At 41.2% G+C, this 16,507-nt stretch overlaps 2 protein-coding genes across 2 annotated transcripts in view; one reads left to right on the forward strand and one right to left on the reverse strand.

The window, feature by feature from the left end:
* The window catches only part of FAM227A (family with sequence similarity 227 member A), an 89,198-nt gene that overhangs the window by 30,171 nt on the left and 42,520 nt on the right, over window positions 1-16,507 (forward strand). The window contains exons 6-7 of the mRNA XM_037847898.1: window positions 2,986-3,132; window positions 14,260-14,361. Coding sequence (XP_037703826.1) covers window positions 2,986-3,132; window positions 14,260-14,361 — 249 coding nt within the window. The remainder of the gene's footprint in view (window positions 1-2,985; window positions 3,133-14,259; window positions 14,362-16,507) is intronic.
* Window positions 524-2,308, reverse strand: LOC119543186 (fatty acyl-CoA reductase 1-like). The gene has a single exon (XM_037847897.1). The coding sequence runs from the start codon at window positions 2,225-2,227 to the stop codon at window positions 680-682; it is 1,548 nt and encodes a 515-aa protein (XP_037703825.1). The 5' UTR covers window positions 2,228-2,308; the 3' UTR covers window positions 524-679.

A 16,507-nucleotide genomic window follows, 5' to 3' on the forward strand; every position in this document is an offset into this window, starting at 1 on the left:
ATGTTTTTGTGGATTCTCAAACCCATTTAGATCCAGTAGAGTCATTAGAATAATATAACCTAATTGTGAAAGCAATTGACTGCTTATAGAAAAATGACCTGTATCATAACTTTAATCAGAAAAAGAAAAACAAGAACAAGTCTTAATGTTTGAGACCACTGAACAACTTACAAGATGATGTGAAAACCATTTGGCTGTAAGTAAAACCTACTTCAACTGTTAGAAAAAATCAAACACTGAAGAATCAATTATCTACCAACTGAGCTAGTATTCCTATCCAAATAAATGCTTTCCATTGCACTGAATATTAGAGTTAGAAGTCCAATATATGTGTTAAGGCATATTTTAATTAATATGTTCCAGAATTGCACAGTTATACTGGTCAATGTTCCTATTTACCCACTTGTACCTCCACCCCACCCCTTTCCCCAGGGATCAAAATGGTAATTCATGGTTTTGGTGGCTATTACAGATTTGAGCTGGCATACCACAGTGTGTTTGCTAGGTTTTTCTGAGTGTAAACATTAAAATATTACATAAAATGTACCATAATTTACTCCACAGTTGGATCTAAGATGGTTTAATATCTTGACAAAAAGTGAGATGACTTAAGTACATTTTACATTTTGTGCATTTAGACCACCATATGCATAGATGTTCTAATGCTAAATTCTTGTCTTCAGTATCTCATTGTGCTGGATGCTCGGAAGTATGACAGAAATTTGTAACACAGACTAACCACAAAGTACCAAATATTTCTCGCCATTTGTGATCTTGCAATAAAAATGCGCCAGATCAGGATCACAAGGATAGTATTAAAACCATAACGTATGTTCCTCAACTTGTTCAAATGTTTTCTAGCTGCAGGGAGGCCAGACATTTCTTCATTCAATACATATTTCTTAGTTCCCATACAGTAGTTCTCTATATATTCTGCCCAATGTAACTGCCGTACATCGATATTGAATGTCTTTTTATCTTCAGGGTTTAATTGATTCATTAACATATTGACATTATCAGTATTCCAAACCCAAGAATTACTTGTGAAATATTCAAGGAACACCATAGCTTTGTGAAGACGAGTTATTGTCTTCATCATCCTTGGGCTTCTTCCAGTCATCCTGAGGTAGATATCATACAGGAATGCTGGGGCCTTATGGCTTACAGCAATCCAGTAATGATATAAAAGGTGATTGGAGGTTAGATTTACATTGGGCCGTCTGAAGGCCTGTTCGAGAGGATTCCTCTTGAAAGTGGAAATTACATGGTATTCAACTTCACCCCAATGGAAAGGATTAGTGCTGCCTGTTGTGCAATTATACACCATGATGTTCCTTGGTCTATTAACTCCGGAATACCAGGCTGCCGCAAGACTCATGTTGACAACTACATCTACAGGAACAAGATCTGCAAGGGCATTGTTGGAGGCACGCATTGTTCGAAGAATTCCTTTCCCTGCCACAATAAAGAGACCACTTGGTCCATTAAAGTTATCAATCCATCCTGGAAAAGGTTCTTTCCAACTGGCACCAACAATTGATGGCCTTACAATCGCCACATTCAGCTTTGCTCCTTCTTGTTGTACAACATATTCTGCCAATGCTTTCGTGTATATGTATGTATTAGGTCTGTCTCCTATCAATTTTGGAGTGATATCCTTTACCAGACCATCATCCATCCACTCCAGAGAATCAATCAGCTTCTTGGGATCCACAGGGGGTGGGTAGACTACTTCATCAATTTGCTTTCGATTGCAGTATGCATATGCTGTTGATACATGCATGAACACTTCCAGATTCCTCATTTGTTGTGCAAGGAGAATAAGCTGTCGTGTAGCAATCACATTTAACTGAACAGCATCTCTTAAATTTTCATTAAACCTTACTGTAGCTGCACAGTGGAATATAATATTGGTAGAATCTACGATGACCTCTTTATCTTCTTCACTAAGAGCCAGTTTAGGTTGGGTGAGTTCACTGTTGATTGCTATAATTTTCTCTCTAAAATCTGGATTTTCATCTCTCAATCTGTCAAAGAGCTTGCCACTAATAACTTCTTCCACTCGCTCTTGTGGGGTTTGTCCAGCTTTCTGCCTCACCAAAACATACACTGAATTCACCTTAGGACAAGACCTCAGCAACTTTTCCAGAAGCACCTTCCCTAGGAAGCCCGTAGCTCCAGTGAGGAGGACATTCTTGCCTTCATAGTATTCTGGGATTGAAACCATTCTGACCTAAACACAGAGGCTCAGGCCTCGCTTTCCCCTGGACGTCCAGCGATGGCTCCGCGGTCGCGCTCTCTTCACTCGCTTTTTCCATAACCCAGTTTTAAAGTAATTCAGTGCATCAAAATATTTTCAGTAGGTGTCTTTGGTTAATGGTAATCGGTTTCCTTTTTCTACTTTTCCATGTTTTTACATTTTAAAAATAGAATCATATTTTATTTTTATTCTAAAAATCATTTAAATGATATATATTAAGAACTGAAAAGACACCTATATCCTCTGATCCAATGTTACTATCTTGAGAAATTCATACTAAATAAATAACCCAAAAGGGGAGAAAACTCTATGTTCCAAGTTTTTAATAATAGTAATATTAATTGGAAGCAAATTTAATATCAGGAAAGAAGTTAATTAAATTATAGCACTTCTTCACAGGGTATCATTTTAAATAATTTTGAAGGCAGTGTAGCTATGTGAAAACTCTAAAGTGGGTAGAGTAGGACATAAAAGTCTGTATGTTATGATTGAAGTTACATATACATATTTGTATACATCTGCTGAGAGTCTGTTAGGGGAAATACAAATAATGTAAATAGGTGTTTGGTAAGGGCTGCTGAGATCACAAATGCTCCCTCATTTTCTAAAGGTTCTATAAGGTTGTTATATTGGCTTCATAACAAAAAAAGGGAAGATGTCTTATTGGTTTAAACCATCAAAATGAAGGACCCCCATTTTAAATTCTGCTTTTTTGCTTTCCTCAGAAAACAGCGGATAAAAATTTGCTGGTGGAGCTGTACCAGCCTCCAGAATTTAACAGCTCTGGGCCAAATGAGCTTCCGAATGGGGTAGACTTCTGTGACATGGTGGGCAATGTGGTCCGGGCTGTGAGAAACCCCGTTACTGGCAAGGTAAGGAAAGAGAAAGCCTACAGCTCATGGGAGAATCACTGGTCCCCAGTTTACAGCAACCCTGGAGCAAGTACAGCCGCCCCCTTCTACACCTGAGGAAACCGAGATTCAGAGGGATCGAGGAACTTGCCTATGGCCACACAGCTTGCAAGTAACTAAGCTGAGATTAGAACCTGATCCAATGCCCACAACCTCCACTTTTTTCTACCAGAGCAGTGGTCTCCAGACTAAAAGTGTCATGTATTCTACTGGGAAAAAATTTTTGAGTACACGCCCTCATAGAAATATGTTGATTTATAAATTATATACATGTTCTGTTGTCTATCCCAACATTAGATATTAGTAAGCTCAATTTCCCTTTTCTCTTAATTAAATGTTAGCTAGAAGATCTTCTTCCCATGCCCCATGGCTCATTTCGGGTGTCCCTCCGGGTAAGTGCACCCCCCTTGGAAAGCTGTATACTAGAGCACAAGGGATTCCCTACAAGGAAGGAAGTGTTTGAAGGCCCAAACGAACCAGCCTGCATATGTGAGACAGGCCTTAGCCACTCAGGAGCTGGAAGATGATTGTAAGGAGGTGTGGGAAGGTGAGGAAGCCCAGGAAATGGTCTCAGCAGCTGCACAACTGTGCCTCATCACCCTCCACACTTGCACATCTCCAGCACCCCCAAAAAAGCTCTGATCATTGTCCCCACAGCCCCTAACGGTGCCGACTAATCCCCCCACTCCAATTCCTGGGAGCCAGCTCTCAGCCTCTTCTCCCTGTACTTGCCACTGCTGCTTCAAACCTCCTCTTCCCCCTGCCCACCCACCGTCTTCCCTCTCTTCTTCTTGATGACTTCTACCTGCTGCTTTCTCCCTGGATATGTCTCTACATCAGTCTTCCTCTTCTGTCTCTTTCCGCTGGGTCTTGCATTCAGACTCCCTAAGCGAGATGATCTGTTTGGGCCAGTAACTACCCAGGAGGACAACGCTGCCTGCCAAGGTTCCAGTGCCAAGACCACATGGCCAGCTGCCTTTCATCAAGGGCAGGCAGTGGTAGCCCTGGTGCCGGGTACTCATCCCCTTTGCTCCTGCTTTCCTCAGTGGGAGCAGTAGGAGTGCCGGGTACTCAGAGCGTCACATTCTGTCCAGTACAATGTAAAAAGATGTTCACCACAGTGTTATTTATAACAGCAAGGAACTGGAAGGCAGTGCCTCAGTGGTTAAGTGGCTTTCTGGTCTCTAATCTCCTGTGAAATAGGGATAATTACAGTCTCTACCTTGAAGTGTTATTGTAAAATTAAATAAGATAATGTGTATAAAAGCACTTAGCACAGTGCTTAATAGATCACAAGTTCTCAAAAATGATAGTTTTTATTGTCAGTGTTATTAGAAACAGTTTAATGATCAGTAATAGAAGAATAGATCAGTAATTTGGATATATAAATGATGGACTACATAGCCATTAAAATGAACATTTATAATGAGTGTATTTTACCATGCTTATGCTATGGTGTTAAGTGAGAAAAATCAGTATTTAAATCTCTCTGTAATACAATCCTTTATGCTTTAGTTTGCCTGAGCTGCTATCACACAGGAATTTAGTGTCTCACAGTTTTGAGGCTCAAGGAAGTCCCAAATCAAGATTTTGGCACAGCTTGCTGTCTCCTAGAGTCTGTGGAATTCTGGTGCCAGCTGCCTGCTGTCCTTGGAGTTCCTTAGCTTGTGTCTCTGGTCCTGTCACATGACAATGTCTTTTCCCTTCTCCCCAAATCTGTAGTGTTCTGGCTTGTGTTACTTCAGGGTCCTTTTTATAAGGCCTCCTGTAATCGGATTCAGATTCACTCTCCTTCAATTGGGCCACACCTTAACTAGAAATAACGTCTTCAAAGGGCCTATTTACAGTGGGTTCACACCCATTTGTCTTTCTGGGGTATGTAATTCAACCTACCACACAGTGCAAGTAGACACATAGGGAAATCCTGGAATAAAGATATTATGGTGGTCTCTGAGTGATAAAATTATAGTTGTTTTCTTCCTTTTACTTTCCTATGGTTTTAAATTTTTATATTTAAAAGGAGAAAAAAGGGCTTGAGAACAAACAGAAATGGCGCTTCTGAGGTCTGCTTTCCGGCATGACCCTCCGGGCACAGCCTCGTGTGCTCACGTGCCTGCTTGCTGGGCGGGCAGCCTTGAGGACCCGGTTCCACAGGTACTTAATGTCCCTTTTTTGAGGACCCTGGGGGAATATTTTGCTTAGATCTAATACCGAGAAAACTCTGCATCTCCTCAGAATGCTCTTAGCGTGGGAACTTGTGCTGTTTCCTGCTTTTCTTTGACTTCCAGAAAACTCAAGGTGAATTCATGATTGGCCTTTAAAAGGACACTCTCCCATCCTGCTCAGGGGCCATTCTAAACCTGTGCTTCCATTCTCCCCCTCATTCTCAGCAGTCTGTGCTTCTGCTTTAGAGAATGGAGACTGTGCTGGATGTGAGCCCCATGGGGATGAAAGCCCTGGTCGTCTTGTTCAGTGTCACATCCCCAGCTCAGCCCCAGGCCCGGCCAGGGACTTCTTGGACGAGCAGTCCACACTTGCCTCCTTTACTTCCTCACCTCCGGTCACTTTCCGTCCTGCTGCAGTCTGGTTTTCCACCCTCATCCACCACTAAAAGTGGCCCGAGGAAATCCACCATTAACTCTCATATTGCCAAATCCAAAGAATGTGCTTTTGTTGTCATCTTTAGTGATGGCTCTGTAGCCCTGACCCAGAGGATGCCCCCCTGGAGGTTGAAATCCTTTCCTGCCTTGGTTTCTGTGGTAGCAGTCTCCCTCTCTACTCAAAGCACCATCTTAGTCTTCCAGGCCCCTTCCCCACCCATGCTCCTTAGCACCTCCTTCTGTCCTCTGTCTTCTCCCTCCGTGCAAACTCCTGAGAGCAATGGATGTTGGTAATCTCTTCCCCACACAAGGCTCAGCCACTACTTAAGACTTGTGTCTCTACCTCCAAACCCTCTGCTGCACTCAGGCCCCCATACTCCTCTGCCTCCTGACCGGCTGTCCCTCAGACTTACTCATCAGACCTGCTCCTCCCGCTGGGGTCCTGTCTTGTGGAATAACACAGCCTTCCTCCTGGGCATCAACTGGTCTCCTCCCTCTGTCTCATTTCCACACCCAATCGGTCACTAACATGTAATTATCGTTTTTACTATATCTCCTCCTTCTTTCCACTGACACTGTCAAGTTCAGGCACTACAAGTTCCTGTCTGAATCACTGGGCCTACTGTCCTGTTTATTGTCTGCCTTGCAGTTGTGCTCCCTTCTAAGTGCATTTTCTACACTGATATCAGGGATCTTTCTGGAACATCAGTCCACCTGCTACCAATGATTCAGCTGCACAAAAACCCCTTATACTTCCCCAATTGTGTCATGTGGTTTCACAACCTCTGGCACATGTTTTTTCCCTTTCTGAGGAGTTCTGAATTCTCCTTTCTTTATCCAGTTATTTTAACTCTTAAAATCTTCTCTGACAGGTGAGATGCCTTCTCAGGGCTCCGTTCTCCACCCCTGCACCTCTGTTCCTTTCTTAGGACCCTTATCACACTCTTCTGTAAATTTCTGTTTACCTGTGAACACCTCCAGGGCTGGAACTCAACATCACCAGCCCTGAGCACTAAATAGGTGTGTAATATAAAATAGCTGTTGAAGGGATGAAATGAAATACTTTCTGAAAGGAAGACTATGAATGAATTTCAGACCATGGGTACCCTGCTCACTGTGCCAAACTGTCAGTCAGGAAAAGAGTCACCATTACCACCTCTACGGGAGGGGTCTCCCTACACACAGGGCAGCAGGAGCATCACGAGGCCTGCCCCCAGCACCAGCAGCCCTGGGAGCCCCGCCCACTCCACACTTTGCAAGGATCACTAGTGAAAGCACGTCTCACACAAGCTCTGGATGGAAGTACATTTATGCACATAGAGAAGAGTCAGTGCAAGACCAGCTTCATTAGTGGCACCGGTCCTAATCCGCCACCAGTGCTGGGAGGTGTTCTACACACAGCTTGGGTCCTAGTGGAGGTACCCCACTCTCTCCCTGTCAGGAGCAGATAGGTATACCAGCAGGGATGGGCTGGGTGCCATGAAATGGACATACTTCAGCCAGACTGTCTCCAGTGAATGTTTATGAATGCTTGGGGCAAAGGGGAAGGAATGTACCACAGTCCACTGTGTGCTAAGGGATGTGTTTTACCTCAAGGCACTCATGAGAAGGGAGTCAGTCCACTTCTGTCATCCCATCCTAGGAGCCCGGCTCACACAGACCCAAGCACAGGGTTTATTTGTGGGTCCCTAGGAAAGGTGGCAGGCTGTACTGTCCCCTACACAATAAATAACTAGTGAAGTCTTATCTTGTTTCTTTTGTGCCTGACACTATTCTAAGCACTTCGCATGGATTCACTCATTTAATCCTCACAGCAGTCCTTGAGGTCAGGACTATTTTCATCACTTTCATTTTCTGGATAGGGAAACAGCACAAAGAGCTCAAGGTCACACCAGTGATAAATGAAAGAGCTGGTACCAAAGTCTGTGCTCTTCCCACTCCACTCTTCTGCTTCTCCAAAGAAACTTGAGGAATGGTGAAAAAGATGAAGCAAAGAACAGGCTCAGAGAGCTTCTTTTTGATGAGGAAAACTCTTTTGTCAATGAAGGATGCCCTCAGCTTCTGTAGTCTTGAAGGGAGTGCCAAGAAGACTTTTCCTTTGCATTCAGGAGGATGGTGAGAGCGAGCTCTCAGTGCTCTTCTAATGACAAGAAAAGAGGCAGCCTATGTGGTACCTCTGGAACCAGGCACCCTGCACTTGAACCTCCTGGGTTATCTAAGCTTGGAAAAAAATCCTAACCTTTTATCCTCACTGTCATCTTATATAAACTGAGGATAATGTTAGTACCTGTCACATATAGATCATGAAAAAAATGGGAAGGGCCTCAATAAGATGACAGAGTAAGAAGCTGCAGGGCTCCATACCCCCCACAGAAACTTTGAACAATCAGCAAGAACTGGCAGAAACATCTTTGTCAGGCTCTGGAAAACAACTAAAGGACCACAGTAATAGGATGAGCTCTGAATCAAGAAAAAGACGTCTCAAAAATGGTAGGATATTGTGGTGCCTTGGCCCTGTTTTGGCTGGGAAATACTGACTTGGAAATTCCTCTCTGGGGTGACCCTCCTCCCAGACTTTGCTCTCCAGGCAAAAGCAGCTAGAGGAATGACAGGAGAGTTATGGGGAGGGGAGGGAAACAAAACAAACAGAACAGATCAAGATTCCTGGAGAAAGAACAGAGGAAAGGAAGCTTTTCCCTGGGGGGTGAAACATTTGCACAAATAGTGCAATCTTAAAAATTGTACTGCATACCCAGAGCAAGCATTAGATGAAGAAGAGCTGAAAAAAAATCTGATCAGACAAACATGGACGATTCTAAAGGTGTAGAATAAATTGAACAAAGTGTGAAAGAAGAGCCTCAACACAAAGCCAATCAACAATAAAACCCTAGGCAAAAGAGAGAAGCTGACCTTCAGATTAAACTCATCAAGATAATCAGATACCTATACATCAGCAAAAAAAACTACAAACCATACTAAGAAACAGGAAGATATGGCCCAGTCAAAGGACAAATTAAAACTTCAAAGGAGACACAGAATTTGGAACAAGTAATTAAAGATCTTCAAACAAATCTCCTAAATCAGTTCAAGGAGATGAAAGAACATATGGTTGAAGAGATAAAGGATATTAAGAAGACACTGGGTGAAAATAAAGAATAATTTGAAAGTATGAATAGAAAAATAACTTATAGGAAGGAAAGGCACAATAGAAGAGATTAAAAACACACTAGAGGCATACAGCAGCAGATTTGAACAGGCAGGAGAAAGAATCAGAGATGACAATCAAAATCTCACAGACAGAAAAACAGAGAAAAGACTGGAAAAAATTGAACAGGGCCTCAGGGAATTGAATAACAGCATGAAGCACACAAATGTACATGTCCTGGGTGTTCCAGGAGAAGAAGAGAAGGGAGAAGAGGCAGGATATTTGAGGGAATAATGGCTGAAAATTTCCCAACTCTTATAAAAGACATAAATATACATGTCCAAGAAGTGCAATGTACTCCAAACAGAATAAAACCAAATAGATTTACTCCAACACACATACTGATCAGAATGTCAAATGCCAAAGATAGAGAACCCTGAAAGCAGCAAGAGAAAAGCAATTCATTACACACAAGGGATCCTCAATAAGACTAAGTTCTGATTTCTCATCAGAAAACATGGAGATAAGAAGGCAGTGGTATGATATATTTAAGGTACTGAAAGAGAAAAGTTGCCAGCTAAAAATTATTTATCTGGCAAAACTGTCCTTCAAAAGTGAGGGAGCATTTAGAATATTCACAGATAAACAGAAACTGAGAGAGTTTGTCAACAAAAGCCCTGCCCAGTAAGAACTACTAAAGGAAATTCTGCAGGTTGAAAGGAAAAGATAGGAGAGAGTGGCCTGGAGTAGTGTGAAGAAACGAAGATTACTAGTAAGGGTAACTAAGAATAAATGCAAAACCCAATAATACTATGTCCTCAATATACAACTCTACTTCTTAATTCCTGTAAGAGTCAGAATATAATTGAAAAAGAAAAAGGCATATTTCCTGATAATGGACGTGTAAAATATAAAGTGGTAAAGTGGGACAAAAGCAACATAAAGAGGGAATAGAGGGATATGGGAACAGAGAATGTGTATGCTATTGATGCTAAGTTGGTATCTGTTTCAGAAATGCAATATACCAGAAATGCATTGGCTTTTACAGTGGGGATTTATTAACCTACAAGCTTATGGTTCTCAGGCCACGAAAATGTACAACTCAAGCCATCAACAGGCAGTGCATTCTCCCTGAAGACTGGCTACTGGTGAACTTGGGCTCCTCTGTCAGATAGCAAGGTACATGGTGACATCTGCTGTTCTTTCTCTCCCAGATTTTGTTGCTTTCAGCTTCTGGCTTCAGTGGCTTCCTCTCTCAGCTTCTCTGGGGCTTTTTTCAATGTTTTATCCTCTTATAAAGGATTCTAGTAAGAGTATTAAGCCCGCCTTGCATGATGTGTGTTACATCTCAATTATTTTAATTCAATCTAATCAAAAGGCCCCACCTACAATAGGTCTACACCCACAGGAATGGATTAAAAGAACATGATCTTTTCTGGAGTACATACAGCTTCAAACCATCACAGTATCTTTTAAAACTAGTAAGTTATAGATGTATGTTGTACAATACAAACCCTGGGGTAACCACAAAGAATATATTTTAAAATATACAGAAGCAGAAATGAGAAAGGGATCAAAAACATCACAAAATATCAACTGTACAGAAAAGGAGGTTTCAATAAAGGAAAAGAGACCAAAAAAAACCGTGTATGACATATAAATACCAAAGGACAAATGGCTGAAGTAAGTACTGCTTTTGCAGTAATAACACTGAATGTTAACGGATTAAACTCCCCAATCAAAAGACATAGATTGGCATAATAGATTAAAAAGCATGATCCAACTGTATGTTGTTTACAGGAGACTCGCCTTAGACTCACAAACATGAATAGGTTGAAAGTAAAAGGTTGGAAAAAGATATTCATGCAAATAGAAAAAAAAGAGCTGAGGTAGCATTATTAATATACAAAGTAGACTTTAAGTCAAAGCTGTTATAAGAGACAAAGAAGGACATTACATATTAATAAAAGGGAAACCCACCAAGAAGAAATAACAATCATAAATACTTATGCATCTAACCACAGTGCCCCAAAATACACGAGACAAATACAGGCAAAACTGAGGGAAGAAGCAGACAACTCTACAATTATAGTTGGAGACTTCAATACACCACTCTCATCAATAGATACAACATCTAGACAGAGGATCAACAAGGAAACAGAGAACTTGAATAATGTGATAAATGAACTAGACCTAACATATACAGAACATTGTACACCAAAACAGCAGGATATACATTCTTCTCAAGTGCTCATGGATCATTCTCCAGGATAGACCACATGTTGGGTCACAAAGCAAGTCTCAATAAATTTTAAAAGATTGAAATTATATAAAACATCTTCTCGACTATAATGGAATGAAGATGGAAATCAATAACAGGTGGAGAACTGGAAAATCCACAAATACATGGAAGTTAAATAACACACTCTTAAACAATCAGTGGGTCAAAGAAGAAATTGCAAGGAAAATCAGTAAATATCTCAAAACAAATGAAAATGAGAACATAACATATCAAAACGTATGGGATGCTGCAAAGGCAGTGGTAAAAGGAAAAACAGTTAAAATAAAATAAAAAAAAAACCTAACTGCACACCTGGAGGAACTAGAAAAAGAACAGCAAATTAATCCCAAGGCAAGCAGAAGGAAAGAAACAAAGATAACAGCAGAAATAAGTGAAATTATGAATAAAAAACAATAGAATCAACAAAACCAAAAATTGGTTCTTTGAAAAGATTAATAAAATTGACAAACCCTTAGCTAGACTGACAAAGAAAAAAGAGAGAAGATGCAAATAAAACCAGAAATGAGAGGGAGATTACTACCGACCCCACAGAAATAAAAGGATCAAAAGAGGATACTATCAACAACTGTATGCCAACAAATTAGACAACTTAAGTGAAATGGACAATTTCTTAGAAACACTTGAATGGCCTATACTGACTTGAGAAGAAATAGAAGATCTCAACAACCAATTACAAGTAAAGAAATTGAATTAGTCATCAAAAGCCTCCCGGCAAAGTAAAGCCCGGGACCAGATGGCTTCACAAATGAATTCTTCCAATCATTCCAAGAGGAATTAGTATCAATCCTGTGCAAACTCTTCCAACAAATTGAAGAGGAGGGAACACTACCTAACTCTTCTGTGAAGCCAATATCACCCTAATACCAAAGCCAGATAAATATACTATAAGAAAATTATAGACCAGTTTTACTAATGAATATAGATGCAAAAATTTACAACAATATACTTGCAAATCAAATAAAACAGCAGATTAAAAGAATTATACACCATGATCATGTGAGTTTTATCCCAGGTGTGCAAGGGTGGTTCAACACAAGAAAATCAATTTATGTAATACACCACATTAACCAACCAAAGGGGAAAAAACCTCATGATCATCTTCATAGACGCAGAAAAGGCAGTTGATAAAGTCCAGCATCCTTTCCTTTCTTTATAAAAACACTTTGAAATATAGGAATAGAAGGAAATTTCCTCAAGATGATAAAGGGCATATAGGAGAAACCCACAGCTGATGTCATACTCAATGGTGAAAGACTGAAAACTTTACCTCTAAGATCTGGAACAAGACAAGGATGCCCACTGTCAAACACTGTTATTCAACATTGTGCTAGAAGTTCTAGCCAGAGTAATTAGGCAAGAAAAAGAACTAAAAGGGTTTCACTGGAAAGGAAGAAGTAAAACTTCCTGTGTTTGCAGATGACATGATCCTATATAGAGAAAGTTCCGAAAAATCTACAACCAAGCTACAAGAGCTACTAAACGAGTTCAGCAAAGTGGCAGGATATAAGATCAACATGCAAAAATCAATACTGTTGATTTTTTTTTATACTAGTAATGAGCAATCTGAGGAGGAAATCAAGAAAAAAATACAATTTACAATAGCAACTAAAAGAATCAAATATCTAGAAATAAAGTTAACCAAGGATATATAGGACTTGTACACAGAAAACTACAAAATATTGCTAAAGGAAATGAAAGAAGACCTCAATAAATGGAAGGACATTCCATGTTCATGGATTGGAAGGCTAAATATCGTTAAGATGTCAATTCTACCCAAATTGATTTACAGATTCAACACAATCCCAATCAAAATTCCAGCAGCCTACTTTTAAGAAATGGAAAAGCCAATATCAAATTTTTTTGGAAGGGTAAGGGCCCCAGTAGTCAAAAACACCTTGAAAAAGAACAAAGTTGGAGAACTCACAGTTCCTGACAGTTCCTGACTTTAAAGCATATCGTTGTTTGTAGGAAATATACATGGAAGTATATAAAGCATATTGTTGTTTGTAGGAAATATACATGGAAGTATTGTGTGTTCAAGGATTATGATGTGTGCAACCTGCTCTCAAATGATCAGAAAATAGATAGATAGATAGATGATAGAATGATAATGGCAAAAGTGGCAAAATGTTAAATTGGTGAATCTGGGTATTTTTCAGAGGGTGGAGGTATATTAGAGTTCTGTCCATGGGGTTTGTATTATTTTTGCAACTGTACTGTAGGTTTGAAATTATTTCCAAATAAAAAGTTATAAAAAATAGATTTGGAATGAAATGTGAATAGCTCAGTGATAGATACATGGTAATTGCTCAGTGGATGTTACTGGGTTATATATTATTGAGTTTTGAGAGTTGAGCAATATACTGAACTTTACTGAGTTACATATTATTACCATGGTAGCTTTAACTGAGCCAGATTAAAGACTCAGTGGTATGACAATGAAAGCTGAATTTTCTTCCCCTCTGAGTTCACTCATAATCCTATTTTAATTTTAAATTCCTCATGCCTACTACTAACTCATCAGAATCTTACGTCTAGTGATTTGTGTTTGTATATTGTCTGTGTTTATTGAATTGAATTAACTGGCTATTGATTGAACGTAGGTAGTGGAGCAGCTATATAGATGTAGGGGATCCCATCCTGGCTCTGCCACCTGCTGGCTATATTATTTTGGGAAAGTTACTTCACCTCTTGGGTCCTCAGTTTCCTCATCTGTGAGATGGAGATAATAATGTGTGCTTCATATGATTATTGTGGGGGTTAAATAAGAACATGTAAGAACACCTGGTTTAGAACCAGGCATATAGCAGGCATTTACTAAAAGGTTAGGTTTGGGTATTTTTAAAAGTTGATTCTAAGATATGTTGAGTCCAAAGGTGACTGGGAAGAAGAGGATATGAATAACCAATCCTTCAGTCACAGAAGGAGCCAAGCCAGGTTTTGAGTGAAAATCATTGGGAGTCCAGCTGTGGCGCCAGGTGAATTTTAAGAAATGAACCATAGCAACAACAACAATAATGCACATTTTGTTTCTTTTCAAGTCTTTCTGTTTAGATAGAGAACTAGAGAAGTTTCTCTGTTCTCCTTTGCCGCGAACCATATGGCTGGATAGTTTCTGGTGGATCTTTCATGAAAGGTACCAGGTAAATGGAAGTCTTATTGTACTCTCCCTCGCTTAAATTGTTTTCAACAGAACAAATCCCAACCTCTTTAACATGGGCTGTCTTAGTTTTCCTTGGGCAACTGTAACAAGGTGTCACAAACGAGGTGGCTTAAAACAACAGGAATTTATTTTCTCAACTTCTGGAGGCCAGAAGTCTGAAATCCAGGTGTTGGCAGGGCCAGGCTTCCACTGTGGTCTGTAGGGTTCTGCTGGTGGCTTGCCAGCAATCCCAGGCCGCCTTTGGCTTGGGCGCAACTTATTCCTCCCCCCTCCCCCCTCCCCCACCCCCACCCCCAGTTCCTCTCTTCTTCTAAGAACACTAGATCCATAGATCAGGCTCACCTGATTCAGTTTAGCCTCCTCTTAGCTAATAACATCTTCAAAGAGCCTATTTCCAAATAGGGTCACATGCACAGAACCAGGGCTTAGGACCTGAACGTGTCTTTGGGGAGGTGGGAGGTGGGCACAATTCAATTCATAACAGGCTATAAACCCCTCTGATCCCACGGACCGCCCCTGCAGCCTCATCTGTCACGACATCCTCTCCCACCCAGGCCTCGCCCATACCTCCATGCCTCAGCCATTACTCAATGTGCCGCAGCCCCTCCCATGCCTTGGCACTGCTGTGTAGTGTCCCTTGGACTGGAACATGCTTTGATCTCCTTTCTATCCCACCTCAGAAGGTGGCCCCTCTCACCACCCCCACCATGGCCTGGGGACCCTGACGGTCCTCTCCGCTGGCTCCTCTCACGTGCTCTCAGCCGAGCCCCTGCCTAGCCCGAGCACTTCACACACTGTTTAATGTGTAATGGTTGACTGATTTGCCTCTTTGCAACTAAACCATGAACTTTTTGAGGCCAAGGGACCATTTCTTTTCGTTCTTATGTTTGTTTCCTATCCTGTTGTCCAGCTCCAGTTGTCTTGTGAAAAATGCCCAGGATACTCATTCACACTTCCTGTAAGAAGAGGTGGAGTTCCCCTCAGAGTGATAGCTTCCTGGGTGGGGTCAGGCCAGAAGCAGTTTGTAGAACTTTGCAGTATTCTCCTCATTCCACGATCTTCCCCCTTAGCTCCTTCACTATAACCCAGCCTTTCATCTCCAGACTAGAGAATTTTCTTCCTTGCCTTGGAACCACTGATCTTCATATTTAGATCCTCTAAAATTGAGCTGCTTTGTTTTTGTTTTACTTGTGTATAACAAGATTTGTATTATAATGTCACTCTTTTGCAATAAATGGCCACAAATCTCAATTTTAGAAGAGATTTTACAGATCCACCATTTTCCAACTGCTTACCCAAGGACAATAAGAGATATTCTTTTACTACCTCCTACCCTCTTCCCTTTTTTTTTTAAACCTTTCTTTATTTAGCACAGATATTTATTAAATGCCAACTATAGGCCAGGAAAGCAGGAGCAAACAAACTAGATTCTTTGCTCTCACTGAGCCAACAAGTTACTGAGTCAATAGGATAATTTCAAATAGTGATGAGCCGTGGGGCTAAGACCGCAGAGTGCGACTGCAGAGGCCAGCAGTCTCCCAGGGAGGTGACTCTGAACTGAGACCCCAGCAGGAGAAGGATCCCACCCAGTGACATCTGTGGGGAGAGTGCTCTAGTTCAAGGGAACAGCAAGGGCAGGGGCCCTGGAGAGGGAAGGAGCTTGGCATTTTCAAGGAGCAGAAAGAACTCGTGAGTGGCTGGTGCAGGGTGGGTGCAGGGGAAAGTAGAAGGCAAGGCAGAGAGGGCGGAGGCAGAGCCCCAGCATGCCCAGCCTGGAGCCAGGGTGAGGCATTTGGGTTTTGTTGTAAGTATGATGAGAAACCATTGCCAGGTTTTTCCAAGAAGCAATATAATCTGATTTACATCTTAAGAAGATTACTCTGGCTGCTCTGGACTGCAGTAGGGCACAAGTAAAGGCAGGGAGGAACGGTTAGGAAGTTATTGCTGTGGTCCAGGAGAGAGGCTGGCAGCTTGGAGTAGGGTGGAAGCAGTGGAGGTAGCAGCTAACCCTCACGTAGCATGCACTGTATACCAAATGCTATTCTAAGCACGCGCTCACATGAGTATGTTAAATCTCCCACCCACCCAGTGGTGTAGATACTGTTGTTATCCTCATTTTGCTGATG

Source organism: Choloepus didactylus, chromosome 8 (assembly GCF_015220235.1).
Source record: "Choloepus didactylus isolate mChoDid1 chromosome 8, mChoDid1.pri, whole genome shotgun sequence".
Taxonomy (NCBI): Eukaryota; Metazoa; Chordata; class Mammalia; order Pilosa; family Megalonychidae; genus Choloepus; species Choloepus didactylus.